This window comes from Macaca nemestrina, chromosome 2, assembly GCF_043159975.1.
Source record: "Macaca nemestrina isolate mMacNem1 chromosome 2, mMacNem.hap1, whole genome shotgun sequence".
In the NCBI taxonomy this organism is placed as follows: Eukaryota; Metazoa; Chordata; class Mammalia; order Primates; family Cercopithecidae; genus Macaca; species Macaca nemestrina.
The window spans coordinates 143,435,900-143,455,441 of record NC_092126.1 but is presented as its reverse complement, the minus strand read 5'-3'; the positions used below and the strand labels follow the sequence as shown (position 1 = coordinate 143,455,441).

The 19,542-nt window shown below is 42.6% G+C and overlaps 1 protein-coding gene across 1 annotated transcript in view; it reads right to left on the bottom strand.

Moving 5' to 3' along the window:
* The window catches only part of LOC105477623 (inositol 1,4,5-trisphosphate receptor type 1), a 356,056-nt gene that overhangs the window by 163,273 nt on the left and 173,241 nt on the right, over positions 1-19,542 (bottom strand). Inside the window, exons 18-30 of the mRNA XM_071092119.1 lie at positions 18,151-18,323; positions 15,683-15,802; positions 14,540-14,737; positions 12,087-12,338; positions 11,465-11,606; positions 10,247-10,427; positions 8,732-8,919; positions 7,227-7,365; positions 6,499-6,557; positions 4,353-4,514; positions 4,106-4,276; positions 3,557-3,622; positions 2,694-2,831 (exon numbers count right to left, since the gene is read on the bottom strand). Coding sequence (XP_070948220.1) covers positions 2,694-2,831; positions 3,557-3,622; positions 4,106-4,276; positions 4,353-4,514; positions 6,499-6,557; positions 7,227-7,365; positions 8,732-8,919; positions 10,247-10,427; positions 11,465-11,606; positions 12,087-12,338; positions 14,540-14,737; positions 15,683-15,802; positions 18,151-18,323 — 1,989 coding nt within the window. The remainder of the gene's footprint in view (positions 1-2,693; positions 2,832-3,556; positions 3,623-4,105; positions 4,277-4,352; positions 4,515-6,498; positions 6,558-7,226; positions 7,366-8,731; positions 8,920-10,246; positions 10,428-11,464; positions 11,607-12,086; positions 12,339-14,539; positions 14,738-15,682; positions 15,803-18,150; positions 18,324-19,542) is intronic.

Sequence of the window (19,542 nt, the reverse complement as noted above, 5' to 3'; positions counted from 1 at the left end):
AAATCTCCTTAGATTATACATTAGAACAACTGTGCCTGCCATAACTCCTTTATCATCTCAAGTACAATTTTTAACCTCAGACTTAGTTTCCCCATCTGCAAAATGGGGATAATACCCTCCCTGGCATTTCACAGGTTGGATTATCTGATTCATACATTAATAGCATAAACTCAGTATTTGTAGAGTTAAATATTCTATAATAAGCCAATTCTATAAAACCCATGACCATTGTGTCCAATTCTAAACAAGCAAACATTTAAGAAAGTAAAAACAAGAATTTCTAAAATGGAAATCACCCTTCATATTTTTACAGCCCACAATAGTCTTCCTAAGTCTTCAGAGCCATCACCTCATTTCAGAGGCAAGAGAGGATAGCAGGTAGGAATGCAGGTCCCCAAACCTGACTACGTTCCTCTTATCCCAGATCTCCAACTTCCTGGCTGTATGACCTGGAGCACATTTCTTAGCCTCTCAGTGTCGCTGTTTACTCATCCATGAAAAGGAGATAACAAAAGTGCACACTTCATACGATTGCTATGAAGATTAAATGAGAAAAGTCACATGAAGTGCTTAGACAGTGATTACTCTGTAAATGTTAGCTACTGGTTCCGGGCTAGACTGAGGTCAGCAAACTTCTTCTTAAAGGGCAAGGCAGCACATACTTTGGGCTTTGTGGGTACAGAGGGAATATCAAGGACATTATATAGGTACCTATGTGACTATTTTAAAATGTAATAACCATTCTTAGCTGACATGCTGTTCAAAACAGGTGGTGGATTACATTTGGCCCATGCCTATAGTGTGCTAACCCCTGGTCTAGAAAAATAATTCTGTGATAAAACAGAGCTAAGGGAGAAAGGTGAGCTCCCAGCTTTGATAATCAAACCAAAACAGAGGAAAATTTAAAAGGACATTAATAGCAAGTCCCAGGACAACATAATGGGGATTACATTTTTCCCTTATTAACAGGAGGAGTGGTGAACCTTCTAGCTCTAAGAAATCAGAGGGCTTGGGATAGACAGCCACTGCTGGTTGACAGCAGTAACCTTAAACAGTTCCACATGCCTCCAGTCCTCCTGTATAAAAGGAATCTGCTGTGCACAAGCTAAGTGAAGAACCTTTGTGGTGTGAAGTGGATTTTTCCAAGGTAAGCAAGCCCCAAAGACATCAAGTCACAAGAGGTTACCTGTGGAGGATTCCTCCACCATTCTTTGGAAGTCCATGCCCATCCAAAAGTAAATAAAAGCATGCATGTGCACACACACATATACACACACACACACACACGATATTCTGCCTTTGAGTCACCAATTCCAACCACATCTGGTTACCTGTAGATTAATCCCGCTCTATGAAGGCATGACTCTCATTAGGGAAACTGATGATATTATGAGACAACACTACGGTCAGTAAATGATCCCCTCGCATTCCTTACACAAGAGGAGGTAGATCAGTTTGTTGGTTCTGGTCTAAATGATAGGCAAAGTTTGGATGATATGCACACCTGTATCAACTGCAAATTAGCTATGTTATTATACCTATGACAGGGATTACGCTTGGACTGTATTCGTAGCTATTGAAAGGCCTGACCTGCCCAATTCATATGGTCCCCATGACTGAGGAGGAAGTTCCTTTTGCAAGAAATTTCCTAGGGTGGAAGGCGACAGGCACAGGGAAGGCAGCAGGTCCCAGCTCCACAGTGAAGTGGAGTCAGCTTCACTGTACATAGCTGTGCCATCCATGCAAGTTACTGAACCTCTCCAGCTGCAGCTTTCTCATCGAAAATGGGGCTGAAGATAGCACCACTCATCTCATCCATGTGTCTTGAGGATGGCAAGAGCTAATAATGTGTATAAAGGCCTCCGCATAGCGCCTGGCACCCTGCAAGCACCTAGAAATGACCTTCATCAGGTGACTCTTCTCTAGCAAATCAGTCTCTCTAGCAGTTAATAGTCAACTCAAGAGACCTGAGTCTGAGCCCTTTACCTCTAAACACCCCCAAAAGCCTCAGTCTCTTCATCTGTCAAGTGGGCACCACACAAATACCCCAGTGGGTCTTGTAGGCTTCAACAAATGACTTCATAAGCGTCTTGTCAGCCTACATTCACTCAAAGCACTGTCAGCCTGCTCCTGCCTCTGTAAATCAAATACATATCAATGACAAATACTTATGTGAAAAATTAGAGGCAAAGTACAACTTCCAACAACAGAAAAGACCTACATCAAAGCATCACCTGATAAATCCAAATACTTAAGCAGATGTCAGCATCTTAGTGAGGACCTCAAAAGTGGGCACATCCCCTGTTCCCACATGCACTTAATAGCTGGTGTTACTTAAATTGCTTGAGTCACATTGCAAATGAAATTGAAACACACCAACCCGTGGGTAGACAGAGGTCTAAGCTCTGACACAGACCAAGATGTCTGTATCCAATGCGGCTTGGGAGTATGGAGAATAAATGGACTCTCTTTCTTTACAGAATCTTAAAACTGGGGATGAGGATTATTCACGGGTGACTGTACTTTATTTTTCAGATGCTCTGTTTCATATCAATATCTGAAATTGTTTTGTAGTCACAATAGTCACACTGGATGCATTTCTTCACCAACAATATCCAGATGTGAAGGGTTTGGGGAAACCCAGGAATCCGCCCCATCCTGGGAGCAGCTGCTGAGCGTGAGGCCCCACTCACCTTCTCATAGGGAATCTGCAGCAGCTCCAGCACCACGGCGTGTGCACCCATGTTCCGGAGCAGACGCTGCTGCTGCTTCCTGCTCTTTCTCACCGAGGCACTCTCCTGAACACAGAGTTTGCTGAGCCGAATCAAAATCTAGTAGAAAGAAAGAAAGAAATCAGTCTCAGAAAACTAGGAACTACAGCTGGAAAACAGATTGCAGGGGGTGGTGGTGGGCAGGTAGGCAAAGGGAATAATGCATTAAAAACCTACAACGAAATTCCTTCAGTATGTGGCATTTCTGTTAATTCCATCAAGCCAAATCCATAAGGCTAAGGGCACGTCTTCCAGAATAAGCAGGGGATAATGGCTTCAACAACAAGTGGGACAGTTTCAGAGGTATCACTTAAAATGGAATGACCTGGCATCATTGCTGAGACCCTGGGAAGAGTTTGCTCTGGGGTAAAACACACAAAGCTCCCAGCCTCCCAACTTTGAACCAGCTTAAGCAAAGGTTTCTAAAGAACTACAGCTCTCAGTGGGGATGCTGTGTGCCAGGCACTTAGATGACCCCTGACAGTTTTCTCAATTAGTCCTTCCTTCAATTGTAAAGCTTCAGAAATATGTGGTGCCTATAAAAGGTAGCACCTATAAACAGTGAGGAAGCTGAGGACACAAATAAGAAGAAGAACACAGCTGGGTGTGGAGCCCAGATCTGATGCCAAAATCCATGAGCTTAACCTCTGAGCTCTACTTTCTCCCTGTTAAACCACACGAAGAAAAAAGCTCAAATGTTTGTACCTTCAACTTGACTATCACAAATGAAAGCCCCTTAGAGAATTCATAAAGAAGGGAAATACGGTGGTGGGGGAAGAGCTTACCTCTTTGACCACTCTGTAGTTGTAGCTGCTGGTGCTTTCATGCTTTTGTGACTTGTTATTTCCCTCCTAGGAACCAAAGTGAACACAAGTGTGATCTGTACGACTCATGGGCTACTGTCAGTTTGTTACAGCTAGCATCAATCTTTATGAAAGAAAGGGAGTGCTGCACTGTTTTCCAATAGTCATGCTGGGTTTATGCCCCACTCATCTACCTACTTGCTATGGGTTTCCTTGGGAGGGGATAGTGGGCTGGGCCACGGCTAGAGAACAGGTCAATTCCCAAGTGGGTCTGTAAGGGAAACCTGGTGCTAATTCACTCAACGTCAAAGTCTCTTCTACACAGTCTGAGGCTGCACAGGAGACATAGCTAAACTCTGATTCATAGCTTATTTCCTAGGCCAACAGCTGTGATCTTAGCGACTTAACAAGCAGATCTCTTGAAAATAAATCCCATTCTATCACATTTATACCTAAAACCAGAGGAGGATGCTTGCTAGTTTTGAGAAGCCCATCCACCTACTTTGGCAGCCTAACCTGTGTTTCACTCACCTCCGTTTTCTTATGTCCATTTTCGCCAGATGCACCATCCATGGTTTCATCGGGGCCCTGCCCTTTGTACACCCAAAGCTCTGACTTTTCCACGATGGACCTCAGTTGATCCAAGTCTTGTTTGATCTGTTTGTAGTTGTCCACATCTTGGCTGGTAACCAGCAGTTGAACCTTAATGAATGCAATCCATTAGGTGCACACAACAGCTTCTTGGACAGACAACACACACGTGGGTGACCTGAGCTACCTGTTTGAAGGCCTGGAGCACCTCCTGCCTCTGGCTGAAGTGTCGGAAGAGGAGCTGCAGGGCCCCTGACACCAGGGGTGGATAGTCATGCATCGTCAGGTGGAGCAAGACACGGAGAAAGGTTCTGCCGCCGTGATCGTCCAAGTCCAGTGGGGTGTTCTCCTCGCTAAAGGAGCACAGGGAGGGGGAAAGACCAGATGAATCACAAATGCCTCCTCTCACGTACCTTGGACCCAGATGCACCTAACCTGGTTAGATTTCTAGCACTATGATCTCCAGACAAGCAATTTCACTTTTCATTAGCTCCTTTAACAATACCGCCTTGCTTCATCTTCAACTATATTGTGAGGTGAGGAGACAAGTAAGATGTCATCATAAAAGATAAGTCAAATTTTAAGCCAAAGTCCCTCCCCTCCCAAAGTGACAAGACTAGCATCAGAACCAGATTCTCAACATCTACATAGGGTGTTCTGCTGGGCTTCATCTGTGGTCTGAGAACTGCAAGAGGATGTGTTTCTCTTATTAGTTTATGTAATTTTATTTTTAGAGATGAGGTCTCGCTATGTTGCCCAGGCGAAATTCAAACTCCTATGCTCAAACCATCCTCCTGCCTTAGCATGCTGAGCAGTTGGGTCTGTAGGTATGCACCACCATGCTTGACTATATTAAATATTAATAAGCATATCCTAGATCCAATGGCAGAGTACTCCATAACTGAGCACTGCCAGTCAATTACTGGGTCTGCATCTACATTGGGTTTAGAGGCAAATGAATGACAAATGGTGGAACCTTCATGGTTGCTGGCTAATAAGAAAAGCACAGAGAGGACTTTATAAATACTGTATTCATGCTGTGTATTCCAAAAAGGTGTGAAGGTTTCAGTGCTGTTTAATACGAGGAAAATGGCGGGAGAGCTGAGTGATCACACAGCACATGGAACCTGTATTAAGATAAACTCACAACACCTTGTTTAAATTTCAGATAAACATCTTCCATCACAGTATACAACGTTGCTAATTCAAATTTCATAGGTTTTACATTAAGCTTGAAGGTAGACTATTAACACTGGTGGGCCCCAACAAAGTATTCAAACCCTTATGTAGTCCCCTCCCACACTGACACTGAACTTGGCCACGGGATTTGCTTGAACAATAAGATACTAGGAAATGCAATGCAAGCAGAGGCCCAATTAGCACTTGCATACTGTTGGCTTGTCCTCTTAGAACATTTGCTCTTTGAGTCAGCCACCATGCTGTAAAGAAGCCCAAGTTATCCACATGGACAGAGAGAGAAAGAAGTCCTGGCCTTGCAGGCATTTCTGCTATAGTGTCAGAAATGTGAGTGCAACTTGGATGTGCCAGCCCCAGTTACCACCTCACTACAGTGTGACAGACCCAACAGTGACTACCAGCAGAAGAACCATCCAGTTTAATCAAGCCACAGGGCCGTGAGAGGTATTAATAAAATGGTGGTTGTTTGAATCCTTAAGTTTTTTGGAGTAATATGTTATAAAGCAATAATCAAACCAAGTGTGCTAATTATAAGAACTACATGCACAGGGTGTTTATACCAAATTTTATACCTGTAGGTATAAGGGTTCCATAATTATAATAATGTCTTAAGTCAAAATTGACCAGTGTGGTATTTTTTAAAGGGATTCATAGATTAATATTAGAAATCATGAAAGAACAGATTTTGCTTTTTTTGTTGCATAGCCTGTAAGGAGCTCAGGGATAAAATTACAGCCCAACAGCAGGACATGATCTTACTAACTTCACTCTGTTTTGAGCCCCTCTCTCTTTCTATTCTTTCTTTTGATTGCATTTCCTCACTATGTAAAAATAATCTTGTAATGTAGGTATTCTGGGAAATCTCCTTAAATCCTTTCTGTCCTAGGTGGGACACACACACACACACACACACACACACACACTCTCACACACTCTCTCTCTCTCTCCCTCCTCCCAATCAAGCCAACTGAGATAACTCTGACTTCAGTACTAACAGTTCCAAAGATAGCACCAAAACAACCTAAGCCCAGAGACTAAACATTTACTAACATAATAAAGGGAAGGCCTCTGAAAGCTCTGGAAGAGCAGACTTCCCAACTGTAGAACCACCTACAAAACAGTAACTGAAAATATACTTTCCTTCCTCCAAAGATGCCTTCTGCTTGTTCTTCAATGTGTTCAAAGTCAAGAGCACCTGAAAAGTTAGAACATATCACTTCAGATGCAGGAAGGCCTGCAAACATGCTGCCGGTGAACTCATACATAAGTTTTGCAGGGTAAATCTGTTGCGTTAACCCCAAATCTTCCAGGACATTATATTGCAAAGCTATGCAGAGTGACTAACCCAGATGATGTTACCCCCATATTCCATATTCCTGCCCCTTCCTCCCTCACTGCATGGTCGCCTGGTAAAGGAGAGTGATGATCTCACTCATGGAAGCTTGGGTTTGATAGATGGGATTATTTCTACTACTACCCTCTCCCTTCACCACTAGTTCCTGGACAGGGAACAACTTCCAACATGAGTAAAAGCTGCTAGCGAACAAGAGGTCTCCTGGAGAGTTTTTTGTTATTGTTTTTATTTTGGTATTTTTTTGGGGGGGTGGGTAACCACAACGCTGGAAACCTCAACTGTCACATGATTAAGACACTCCAAGATGGAAGGAAACAAGATCCAACTCAGAAGGAATCTGGGCTCTATCAATTATTCCCCTGCTCAAAAAGAGTAAGTGCCAGGAGGATGCCCTGGCACAATAATCAAAACCATTTTTACCCTTTTTCTAGAAGATACTGTTTGCTCTCCCCCATTTTCCTTAAAGCCAGGTCCCATTCTATGGCTGAAATTCCATTCTGAATCACTAACCTGGTACATTACTTGGCCCTTCTTGGCTGCTGTTTCCGGAGGATGTTTCTGAAGTCTGGGAATTGCTTTCATCAAACTCTCGCTTAAATATACACAGGAGGCAGGAGATCCTATAATCCAACCTCACATTCAAAATAAACTAAAGATTCAAGTGGAAATGGAAACAGATTGGTTACATTAACATACCACCTTGATTCTGCCAAGCCACCACACACTGGCAGGGCCTGGTATCAGCTCCATCAATTACCTTAAGCACTAAGTAAGCCAAATATTTGGCTTAGATTTCAACACTCATTTTAACAACAGCAGACTTCCATGGGGCATATGAAGTCTGCCCATAGCACCTTAGCCTCTAGTGTAAACTTCAGCATCCTGGCAATTAATTTAACAATTAGAACACTAAATCACTCACTCCTGGCTCCATAAATGGAGTCTATAATAAACAAGACTCCATTTCAGTAAGTGCTGAATGCCAACTCTGGGCCTAAGACTGAGAAGAGTAAAGTTGCCTGCTTTGGATTTAATATAATTAACAAAATAACTTGCTTTTACTATGGAAAATTAGCTTGGTTCCTATTTCCTGGTTGTTTCCCCTGGTTTGGGTACAAACCCTTGGACACCCTCTTCTTTTGCCTCCTGTATTCCCTTACCCTCTATTCCAACACAGGGTCACTTTTCCCAGGATTGCTGCTAGAACTGAAAAGAAAGATCGAGCAGCTGACATCATGTAGGGATCTCACTCACATTCTTCCTTCTATTCTCCCCTTGTCTCTGCTTAGCCCTCCCAGCAACTTTTCCCAGTCCAACGGCTGTCACCTCTTCCAGAGGGAGACAGATCTGTTGCCTGCCTCCATGCTCTCAGTGAATGTGTCCTACTGTCTGGTGGACATCCTATTTGCTATCTTCCCAGGGCCTCAAACTCAGTGTTGTACAAAAGTAACCATGATGGTTAATTTTAGATGCCAACTTGACCGGGTCCTAAATAGCTGGTACAACCTTATTTCTGGGTACATCTATGAGGGGGTTTCCAGAACAGACTGACATTTCAATCAGTGAACTGAGTAAAGAAGTCTGCTCTCACCCAGTGTGAGTGGACACCATCCAATCCACGGAGGGCCTGGATAGAGCAAACAGGTGGAGGAAGACCGAATCCACCTGTTTTGGAGCTGGGACACTCATCTTTTCCTGCCTATCAGAGCTCCAGGTTCTCGGGCCTTTGGCCTCAGACTGAGACTTACACCTTCAGCTCCTCTGGTTCTCAGCCTTGGGACTCAGGCTGAATCACACCACTGGCTTTCCTGGGACACAGCTTGCTGTGGCAGACCGCGGGACTTCTCAGCCTCCGAAGAGGAGGAGCCAGCTCATAAACAACATAGAGGGATGAGCTAAGAATTTGCTCCCATTTTCTCCCCAGAAAGCCTTGGGCTCCATCAGAACAGAGGGACTGGATCTGAACAGTGCCCCTGTGACACACCCTCCCTGCCCCAGCTCCAGCTGGTGGATACCTGGAGTATCTCAATGATCTTCAGCTTGGTGTCCATGACCATGATGTCCTCCTTCTCAGGCTCTGCCTGCTTCACATTGCCTTCAGGGGCAGCAGCCATGGGAGTCATAGGCAAAAAGCCTCCTCCCCGGAGCACCACCTGGGTCATCAGCTCTCCCACGCCATGAATAGACCTCATCACGTTACTGCCTAGGAAAGGCCAGGACAGACCACGGTCACCACGTCTCCAGAGAATGCTCAGAGGCATCTGTCAAGGGGCAGGGGCTCTTTGAGATAAATTATTTAACATATCCCTATTCCAGCATAATCTCAGGACCCTGGAAACCTGGAAAGGTAAATGCACATCAAAAATCTGGGCTTCTGAGAGCAATAGAAAGATCATGGACTTCAAAATCCCCAGAGGGGCATTTATGTATATTAACTCGCCCATCAAATTTCATTTTTGCAAATTTTCTTTAGAGACAGGATCTTGTTCTATCGCCCAGGCAGGAGTGCAGTGACACAATGATGGTTCCCTGCAGCCTCAAACTTCTGGGCTCAAGCAATCTTCCTGCCTCAACGTCTCAAGTAGCTAGGACTACAGGCACACATCACCACACTCAAGCTAATTTGTTTGTTTATTTTGGTAGAGATAGGTTCTCTCTATATTGCCCAAGCTGGTCTAGAACTCCTGGCCTCAAGCAATCCTCCTGCTTCAGCCTCCCAAAGTGCTAGTATTATAGGTATGAATCACTGTGCCCTGCCCAAATTTTATTGATCATCAACTATGTGCTTGTTATGAGCACAGAACTAGGTATATAAAGTTAACAAGGCACAGATCCTGATGCTGCTTGACCTTAGGTGCATCATATTACCTCTGAGGCTCAGTCTCCTCATCTATAAAATGGAAATAAAGGAGCTCAACAAAAGAACTAAATGGTATAATGCAACATGACTTAGCATAAGACCTAGCAAATAGAGATAAGTCAATGTACTTTTTTCTGTTCTAGCTGCAGAAGACCAGTTAACAATAATTGATACATGATACCAATATCTGCCGACTCTGACCCTAAAACAGAGGAAGAAATAAACATGCAAAGGCAGATTGTCCTACTCACAAAGTGGAAATAGCTACCAAGATACAAGCCTGAATTTTCTTACATCCTAAACAAATATTATTACCAAGGGCCTCACGAATGTCAAGGACAACAACAGGACATGTATTTGTTATATAAACATTCAAAGTGTTAGGTAACTTTCAAATTGTTCAACAAAATATACACATGACTCACACATAAATACAAAGGAAAGACAGTAAAATGTGAATAACTGTTGACTCAAAGTCATGGGTGCATGGGACTCCATCATACTGTTCTTCCAGCTTTTCTTTACACAGTATTTGAAAATGTTCATGATGAAAAGTTGGGAAGGAATGAGCAAAGAAAGGATGTGGCATCACACATAGGGTATGACATGAGCGTAACAGGAAAGGCTGGGAGGGCATCTCTCAGATGTATGGGCACCCTCAGATACTCACTCTTCAGCTTCTCCACATCATTGTTACCTTTATTCTCTTCTCCTTTCGCCATCTTGCTAATGGGGAAGATTGTCGTCACATGCACACAGTCCAATATGGCCAGAAGGATCTTAGTTAATCGTAGAAGGTCAGAGAAGTTGTAGAAACCAAAGTATATGAGATTCCTAGCTAAATTTACAACCTATTGTATAAAATAAAAGAAGAAGATGGTATTACATAAACTGCACCCCCTTCAAATCCATTTGATGTTGACCAGTTTAGAAATGACAGATTTGGACCTTCCTTATGGTAAGAGAAGGCATGTATTTTCCTTGCACTTTCTGATAAAATTTCATTTTGTTTCATAAGGAGGAAAAATAAGAAATGGAGAGCTACTGATCTGCTCTGATGACTAATTAAAAAAAAAAGACCGGCTGGGAGCGGTGGCTCAAGCCTGTAATCCCAGCACTTTGGGAGGCCGAGACGGGCGGATCACAAGGTCAGGAGATCGAGACCATCCTGGCTAACACGGTGAAACCCCGTCTCTACTAAAAATACAAAAAACTAGCCGGGCGAGGTGGCGGGCGCCTGTAGTCCCAGCTACTTGGGAGGCTGAGGCAGGAGAATGGCGTAAACCCGGGAGGCGGAGCTTGCAGTGAGCTGAGATCCGGCCACTGCACTCCAGCCTGGGCGACAGAGCGAGACTCTGTCTCAAAACAAAACAAAACAAAACAAAACAAAAAAAACCTCATCATTTGCTCTGCACAGCTTCCCAAGGATAATATTAACACAAGGCAAGCAGAGTTATTCCCAACAAGGACACAGGTAATAACATTCTGCAATCCTCAGAAATACAGCTCTTAAAAGGCAAAAGTAGTCTCAGAAACATTGTTAACTCAGAAGTAACGAGGATTTACGTTCTGCAAATGATTAATCTATAGCAGATCGCAAACACAGTGTTTCTCCCTTGTCAGTTTTAATACAAAGTGATGTTCTATCATTTTATGTGGTTCAAGTCACCTTGTATATTTCTTTTAAGAACATAACTACTATTAAGCCATGTGACTGGTATCTGTTTTATCTTATTCTGGAACAAAACCAAGCTGAATTCCTTTCCATTACAAAACCAGAGCATCATGACCAAAATCACTACCTACTCAAATATTTTCTATTTGCCCCATAGAAAAATGACCACTGAGAGGCAGATAATACACACAGATCATTTCATTTGCGAGTTACCTCAAACGTAAGCTTATTTTTCTCCTTATCAGAGAAAGGGAACCTCTGACAAACCACATCTCTTAAATATTCCTCCACAAACTCCATGGTCTGAGCAAATCTCTCCTTAATTTCATCTTTGGAAGCTCCACTACTATCATAGCTGAAAAGAAAGGAGAAAGAAAGGAAACAAAATTTCAAGTTATTCCCAGAGAGGTCTTCCTGGGTCACTCAGCTTCAAAAGTCAACATCCGCTAACCCTTGGTGTCCCTTGACCCTACTTTATTTTTTCCCTCCTTAGCACATATCACACCAACTATATGTTTGAGTCGTTTATCTTGCCTATTGTGTCTTCCACCAACTAGCATAAAGACTGCTTTCTAGCTTGTTCACTGATATATTTCTTGAGTGTGGCACAGAGTACACACTTAAATATTTGTAGAAGAGGAGATAAATGATATAAAAAACATGATCATGCCATCTTTTACATTCTTGAGGAAAAAAATATTTGCCATCCATTTAATTTTATTTTAAGCTAAAAAAACAACACTTCATCTTTCTTCTAAGATTTAATGAGACTATATGGGGCTATCTACTGCCGCACAGAACAATGTAAAGTGAGGTTTTCAGGGGCCAGGCTCACTCGTCAATGGCAATCTCCGAGGGAATCTCTGACCAGAGGCGGGCATATTTCACGGGGGTGACTTGTTCCTGGGGATCTCGGTCCACATGCATGTGAAGCATGAGGCGGCAGAAGGATGCCCTGAGGTCATAGGGCAGGTTCTCGTCAGACATGCAGCGGAGAATGAGATCGACATCCAGCTGGCCTGAGATTTCATTGATGGCCAGGTATTGGCGGTCCAGACACATCCTGGCAAAGAGGTTCAGCTGATATCTAGAGGAAAGAACAAGGGCACACAGCTCACGCTCCAGAAATCATTCAGGATGAATGCAGGGTTGCCTGGGCAGCCCTGACTTTCATGGGAGTGACATTTGGCCAACTAAACTCATACATCAACACCCCTAAATTGCTCTTGTACACCAGGATTTTGGCTTTGGTACCAAGCAGATCAAAGAACTGTTCAAGCTGTGCAATAGAGTGTGGGTTGACAGCCAACAGGAACACGTGTCTATCCAGCTGTGTTGGAGCAATTCTGTGACGACCTTATTCCATTGGGTCCTTGTTTACTTTGTAAAATAAATGGGGAATGCTAAGGCCTAAGATGGTTGTCTATTTCTATCCCTTCAGCTGTGTTTCATACAGTAAAGACCATGTAGGAAATGTTAAAGATATCACACATATTAAGCCTACTTAGAAATTTTATAACATTTTAAAGATCTTACATCATGTAAGTCACTCTAATTCCTACACATGTAAAAAAACCTTTCATGTACAAAAGCAGGAGACTCCTCACTTTTCATCTTCATCCAATTGCAAGTGAATGTTGTTAACTGGAACTTGATCAATTAAGGGACTCTTTCTCATTCACTTGGGAGAAGATTCATCAAACATTGAAAGAGTAAACATGCTTGAAATGTGAAATAACAAGAAAGCCATAGGCTTTCAAACTAACAAATATTGCCTTCTAACTTAAAAACCCTATGTATTTCTAATAATCATGATTTGAAGACATCCTCAGCCTCATTAGATATCAGGGAAATGCAAGTATAGACATGACTCTATTTCACACTTATAAAATTACCAAAAATTAAAAAGCATCATGATATTCAAGGTTAACAAAGATATGAACAAAGGTTGTCATCTACAACTGGTGGGCGTGTACATTGAAACATCCAATTTAGAATTGCTTAGTAAAGCTTAAAATATGAATATCCTCCAAGCCCACCTCCCAGTATGGAAAGGAAACTCATACATATGCTCAGAAAAATTTGAATGAAGATGTTTTCTGACATGAAGAACTGTGGCATGTGACCAAATATCAAACAGCGATGAAAATGTGATAAATCAATAAAACAGAATATCATCCAGCAGTCCAAATTAAAGAAATAGATCAACCTCTATTAACACAGATATGCTTCAGTACCCATACTGAATAAAAAAGGCAAGTTGTAGAATGATATTTGGAGTACAGTACCATTTATATAAAATTTTAAGTAGAGATAAAATACTACATATGATTTATAGATGCATACAAATGTAGCACACAGAGAATGTGGATAGGATGCACACATCACACATGAATGAAAGAGAACAGAATACAGGAGGCAAGAATAGCCATTTTATCTGCAAAGTTTTATTTATTTTATTAAAAACTAATAAAAGCCTTGCTTTATCTTCCCTTTCCCTTTCTTTTAAAAGTATTTATTGGTTCACTTCCCTTCTTTCTTCCCCTTCCCTTCCCTTCAGGTGGCAGGGCTGGCAGGTCTTAGAGCTGGAGCCAAGCAGACACTGGGGACTGAGGAGGTGGCCAGCAGAGGTGAGACAGGTACACACAGGGGAACGGGCAGACAGGGAAACATACAGGGAATCACGGCAGCTGGAACGAGTCATGAAATGGAAAAAATGAAGGCTAGAATAAACCCCATGGTGTTGGAATGGAATTGGAAGTATTAGTGTAAGCACATGATTTTTATTATATATTTGTGTAGTTATAGAAATAGATATGTGGATGAGTATGTAGATATATGTATATACATACATACATCTTCTGGCTCTGTCTATAAACATTTGGTGAGATTGGCACTATCACCTTTATTTTGCAGATAAAGAAATTAGAGCATAAAATCAAACTTGGCCAGTGTCAAAAAGCTGGTAAGTGGAGAGGTCAGGATTTCACCCCACAGCCTGCCCCTTACGTACCTACCACCATATCTACAGGCCATGCTGCTTAAGGATAAATTGTCACCAGGGACTGATGTGAGCACTCATCCTTCTTGGGACCCAGCCACATCCAGATGTCAATTGACTGAAATCTTATACTCTAAACTCCTAAAATACACATCTGGCTTTTTTCAAGACAATCTCACAAGATGACACCTTGCGATTCCTTGAAGTAATCAACAAACGAGCAACAAATTCCTAAGTGCCACTGTTTTGGGGCAACCCAATCTGAGCCCCACATGTGTCCCACGCACCTGTAGTAGCTGAGAACGTCTCGGTCCTCCTTCTGCCCTTCTTTAGCGTCCTGCGCCAACTCCCTCACACTCTTGCTACGAATCTCTTTGTTGCTGTCCCTCCAAAACAGCCACACCTCTTCCTCGTCTTCTCCTGCCTCCAGAGCATTCTCTCCAGTGGAAGAAACGCCTTCAAACTCAAAACGAGAAAGAACCAACCTGGAAAACAAGAAGAAGGAAAAACTCTATTTTTTAAAATACTTTGATATCTAGCTTCACTTTCAGCATAAAGACACACGGAAAGCCACTTTTTGTTTTGTATTTCACCCAAGGGCAGAGCCGCAGAGAGCCTGACATTAACATCTTCTTATACCGTAACCCAGTGGTTCTTGACTGTGGTGCTGCTGCTCCCAGTGGACATTAGGCAATGTCTCTGGACAGGTTTTTGGTTGTCACAACTGAAATGGAGAGGTGCTACTGGCATCTAAGTGGGTAGGGGCCAGGGATGCTGCTAAACATTTTACAGTGCCTAGAACAGAGCCACAACAAAGGATTACCCAGCCCGAAATATGAAAATACCTAAACTGAAAAACCCTGCAGTAGCCCAAGCCCAAAACTGAGTTATACATGAGAATCAATGCAGTATCACTAGCGCAGGACATAATTTAGTAATTTTTTTTAAATGTTGCCCATATTACTGGCACTATAGTTCTCAGGAAAACTGTTCCTTTGCCAAAAATGAATTACTACTGTTAAGAAAAATTCTTCAGACCAATAAACACATTCTGAAGAGTAATAACTTAAAACTCCTCCCAACATTGACTTAATCTTAACACTGAATATTATGTCATTTGAAATTTTAGATTGACGGTCACACAGAGAGTTTTAAACTCTTAAAATGTAACTGTGTAAATTGCTCCCCAGTGAGTTTACATGACTTTTAAACTTGTATGCAAAGTAAGTGACACCACTATGCAGAGGAGGCCACACCAAAATCAAATTCAGTAATTCTCCTAATCAAGACTTTTCCAATAGGAAGATCAAATGCCAGCCATGCTGACTTTAGATCAACTCAAAAAACAACAGGGCTAGGTTTTATTCCTCATGAGCGCCAACACGGAATGAACCACATGTTTTCCATCTAAACCCCGGCTCCCCACTCACTTGGTCTCAATCAGGATGTCAGCATTGGTGGGATTCAGTACAGCTTTACATATTAGCTCCTGGGTCACTGGAATCGATTTGTTCATGGAGACACAGAGGTCGGAGAGGTAATCTAAGAATCTAAACGGAAACAGAAACAAAACATTTCCCATAGTTAGAGCAGAGGTTAGGCTCCTGGAGCCCAACCCTTCCTTAAGTGCACAGGTCCAATGTATCTTTACCAAGACATGTCAGCAGCATTCTAGGTCTCGATGCCAGTGTTTATGGCACCACCAGAAACCAACATGCTAGAAAGAAGGAAGAGGAAGCAAGAAGGAGAGACAGTAGTGGCTGTGGTCAAGGAAGAGGTGATGAGGCAAAGGTGAGAAGAAGGAACAAGACAAGAAAGAAGCTCACATAAGGAAGGTGTGGTGGAGATACAGGGGAACCACAGTGGTGAGAGGCAATGCCCCGATGTTTGGCTACCCATGTTGGAAGCCCGGTTAGGATCTTATTAGTGGAGTTCTGCTATGGAGCGTTAATTTGGGGAAATTACTAATTTCACTGTGCTTTAGTTGAGGCTCATCTATAGAAAAGGATAATGTGTCACTTCTGAGGGCTGTCCTGAGGACTAAATGAGATGATTAACGGGAGTGCTTCCATTGATCACTAGCTGGCCCGTGAGCAGGCTCCAGAAAACGCGGGTTATTTTCATGGGTGTAGTAGGTGTTTTTACAGCAACTGTGTCTGCGCACCATTGTAATCATTTGTGACACCCACACTGTAAATTGCTTCCTGCTTCAACTGAAAATGTGGGTCTTAATTAGAAGGACAAGAGAAGGAGAAAGAAATGGGGACAGGGTGTACGAAAGAGGAGTAGATCTGTGTGAATGAGATACAATCAATAGAATTCACTAATCTATAATAAAAACGCTCAACCAACAACTGAACTTGCAAGACTTACTGATTATATTGAGGGAGGGGAGTGTTTAACTGATAAGCAAGGGGTGCTAAAAAGTGAATGAGGCCAAGTGCGGTGGCTCCCGCCTGTAATCCCAGCACTTTGGGAGGCCAAGGTGGGCGGATCACAAGGTCAGGAGTTTGAGACCAGCCTGGCCAATATGGTAAAACCCCGTCTCTACTAAAAACACAAAAATTTAGGCCAGGCGCAGTGGCTCAAGCCTGTAATCCCAGCACTTTGGGAGGCCAAGATGGACGGATCACAAGGTCAGGAGATGGAGACCATCCTGGCTAACACGCACAGTGAAACTCCGTCTCTACTAAAAAATACAAAATAACTAGCCGGGCGAGGTGGCAAGCGCCTGTAGTCCCAGCTACTCGGGAGGCTGAGGCAGGAGAACGGCGTAAACCCGGGAGGCGGAGCTTGCAGTGAGCCGAGATCCGGCCACTGCACTCCAGCCTGGGAGACAGAGCGAGACTCCGTCTCAAAAAAAAAAAAAACACAAAAATTTGCTGGGCATGGTGGCAAGTGCCTATAGTCCCAGCTACTCGGGAGCGTGAGGCAGAAGAATTGCCTGGACCCAGGAGGTGGAGGTTGCAGTGAGCTGAGATCTCGCCACTGCACTCCAGCCTGGGCGACAGAGTGAGACTCCATTTCAAAAAAAAAAAAAAGTGAATGAAAAGAGTGAGATCCAGTCATTTGCAACAACGTGGATGGAACTGGAGGTCATTATGTTAAGTGAAATAAGCCAAGCACAGAAAGACAAACATTGCATCTTCTCCCTGATTTGTGGGATCTAAAAATCAAAACAATTGAACTCATGGACAGAGAGAGTAGAAGGATGGTTACCAAAGGCTGGGAAGGATAGTGGGAGGGCAGCGGGGAGGTGGGGATGGTTAGGGGGTACAAAAAAAAATAGAAAGAACAAATAAGACCTACTGTTTGACAGTAAATGGGGTAATTACAGTCAATAATTTAATTGTACATTTTAAAATAACTAAAAGAATAGAATTGGATTCTTTGTAACACAAAAAATAAGTGTTGGAGTGGATGGATCCCCCATTCTCTAGGATGTGATTATTTCACATTGCACGCCTCCATGAAAACATCTCATGTACCCCATGAATATATACACCCACTAGGCACCCATTAAAATTAACAATTAAGAACATTTTTTAAAAAGTGAATGAGTGGCCAATAACTGTCATTTACTCTGCATCTACTAAGTGCCATGCATGTCACATGCATTTAGTCTAATTTTCATAACTACCCATTTAGCAGATGAGGAAATTAAAGCTCAGGAAAAACCCAAGCTCATCCAGGTGGTACATATTGGAGCTAGGTATGCACCCCCCGGGTCTTATTTTAACACCATGTTCTTGCCACTACTCATCAAAGAGCCTCACCGGACCTAACTAATCAAAACTTGTCACTAGCAGCACAAGAAAACGTAGTAAAAAGCACCAGCTAAGTCCCTGCATCTCAAAGGCACAGACACCATCCTGCATTGGCCCCACTCCTGCCTCACCTGGGCTCCCTGTTCTTTCGCACCAGGCTGACAAATGTGTCAATCTCTGCCGCGGTAATGTGTTTTTCCAGGAGTTTCCGATTATTGTGGAGCAGGGCAGTGATAGTGTCTTCGGCCAACACATCATAGCCAATCTGCTTCTGCATGAAGCCAAACTGCTTGGCTATATACTCCTTTATAGGGAGAGAAAAGAGACGTCAGCAGGAAGGATAAATGACAATATGGTTAAGTGTAGAATAAAGAAAGCAGCAACGTTTCCTGATGAGAACTACTGCTCCTAAGAGAAATTACAGAAGTGAGGGTCTTTCTACAACTTTCTGTCCTAGGGCAACAGCTGCAAACTCCTTCACATCCTTTATTTTACTAAGCCTGCCACACGAATGTAATTAAGCAAAATAGCCTGTATTTACATGGGGATATTTTATTAAGTGCACAGTATAAAGTTTAATCTAGTGATTTATGTTTCAAAAAGGTCCAAAGCTGGTTTTCACCTCTAAATGTATTCCTAATTCAAGAGGACTTAACTGTGCCCCCATTGACCTGCACTGCTAAATAAACACAGATAAAGCCTACCTGGATATCTGAAACAATGTTACCCTGTTTCATTTCCTTTATTTGTGGTAAAAATACTTTTTTAAAGTCAATGAGTGCATAAGAAGTTCAGGAATACCTAAGAAAATCCATCGTATGCATGGAACTCATGAATACATCTCTGGTTTCTCTCTTTTGGGATCAGATATCACGTTCCATAGAAATATTTGTGAACTGAAGGAAATCTCTTACAAATACGTGTTTGTTTCTATTCAAAGATGCTTCCCTGGCCAAGAGAGACTGCTTGCTCAAAAAGTCAAGTGGCCCTTGAAACTTGCTTTAATTTTTTTCCCATTAATTCCTAAATCCCGGAAACTATTTAGGATTAACATAATGAAAACAGGCCATGTTTTTCAGCCTGTACTCTATAAGGAGGCATTGTTTAGGAACTCATCATCTGCCAGCCGGCAAAGGATCCATAAACAACTAAGCAAAGATGTCTAATCCAGCAGTTCCAAGAGGGACTAGTTCGTTTCCTCATGTACAAGCAAAGTATCTTGACACACCCCACAGACCCAGATGTATCCTCATCTGAAGATGGGAGAGAGGAACAGAATAAAATCTCTCTGGCTATTGGATTATAGTATCAACGCACTGAAGGTGAATTTAAAGCAATCACAGCTTGCCACACTTCAAAAAAAGCACTATTCAAGATCAACACTATCTTTATGATGACACGACAAAAACCCTTAACTACAAAGAAAAAAGTCTAAAAGTCCAGGTAGAGTGGCAGTCAAAACCTTAAAAACAAAAGCCTTTTGCACCAAAAGGCAGGGATAGTTCACATAAAGTGGTAAGAGT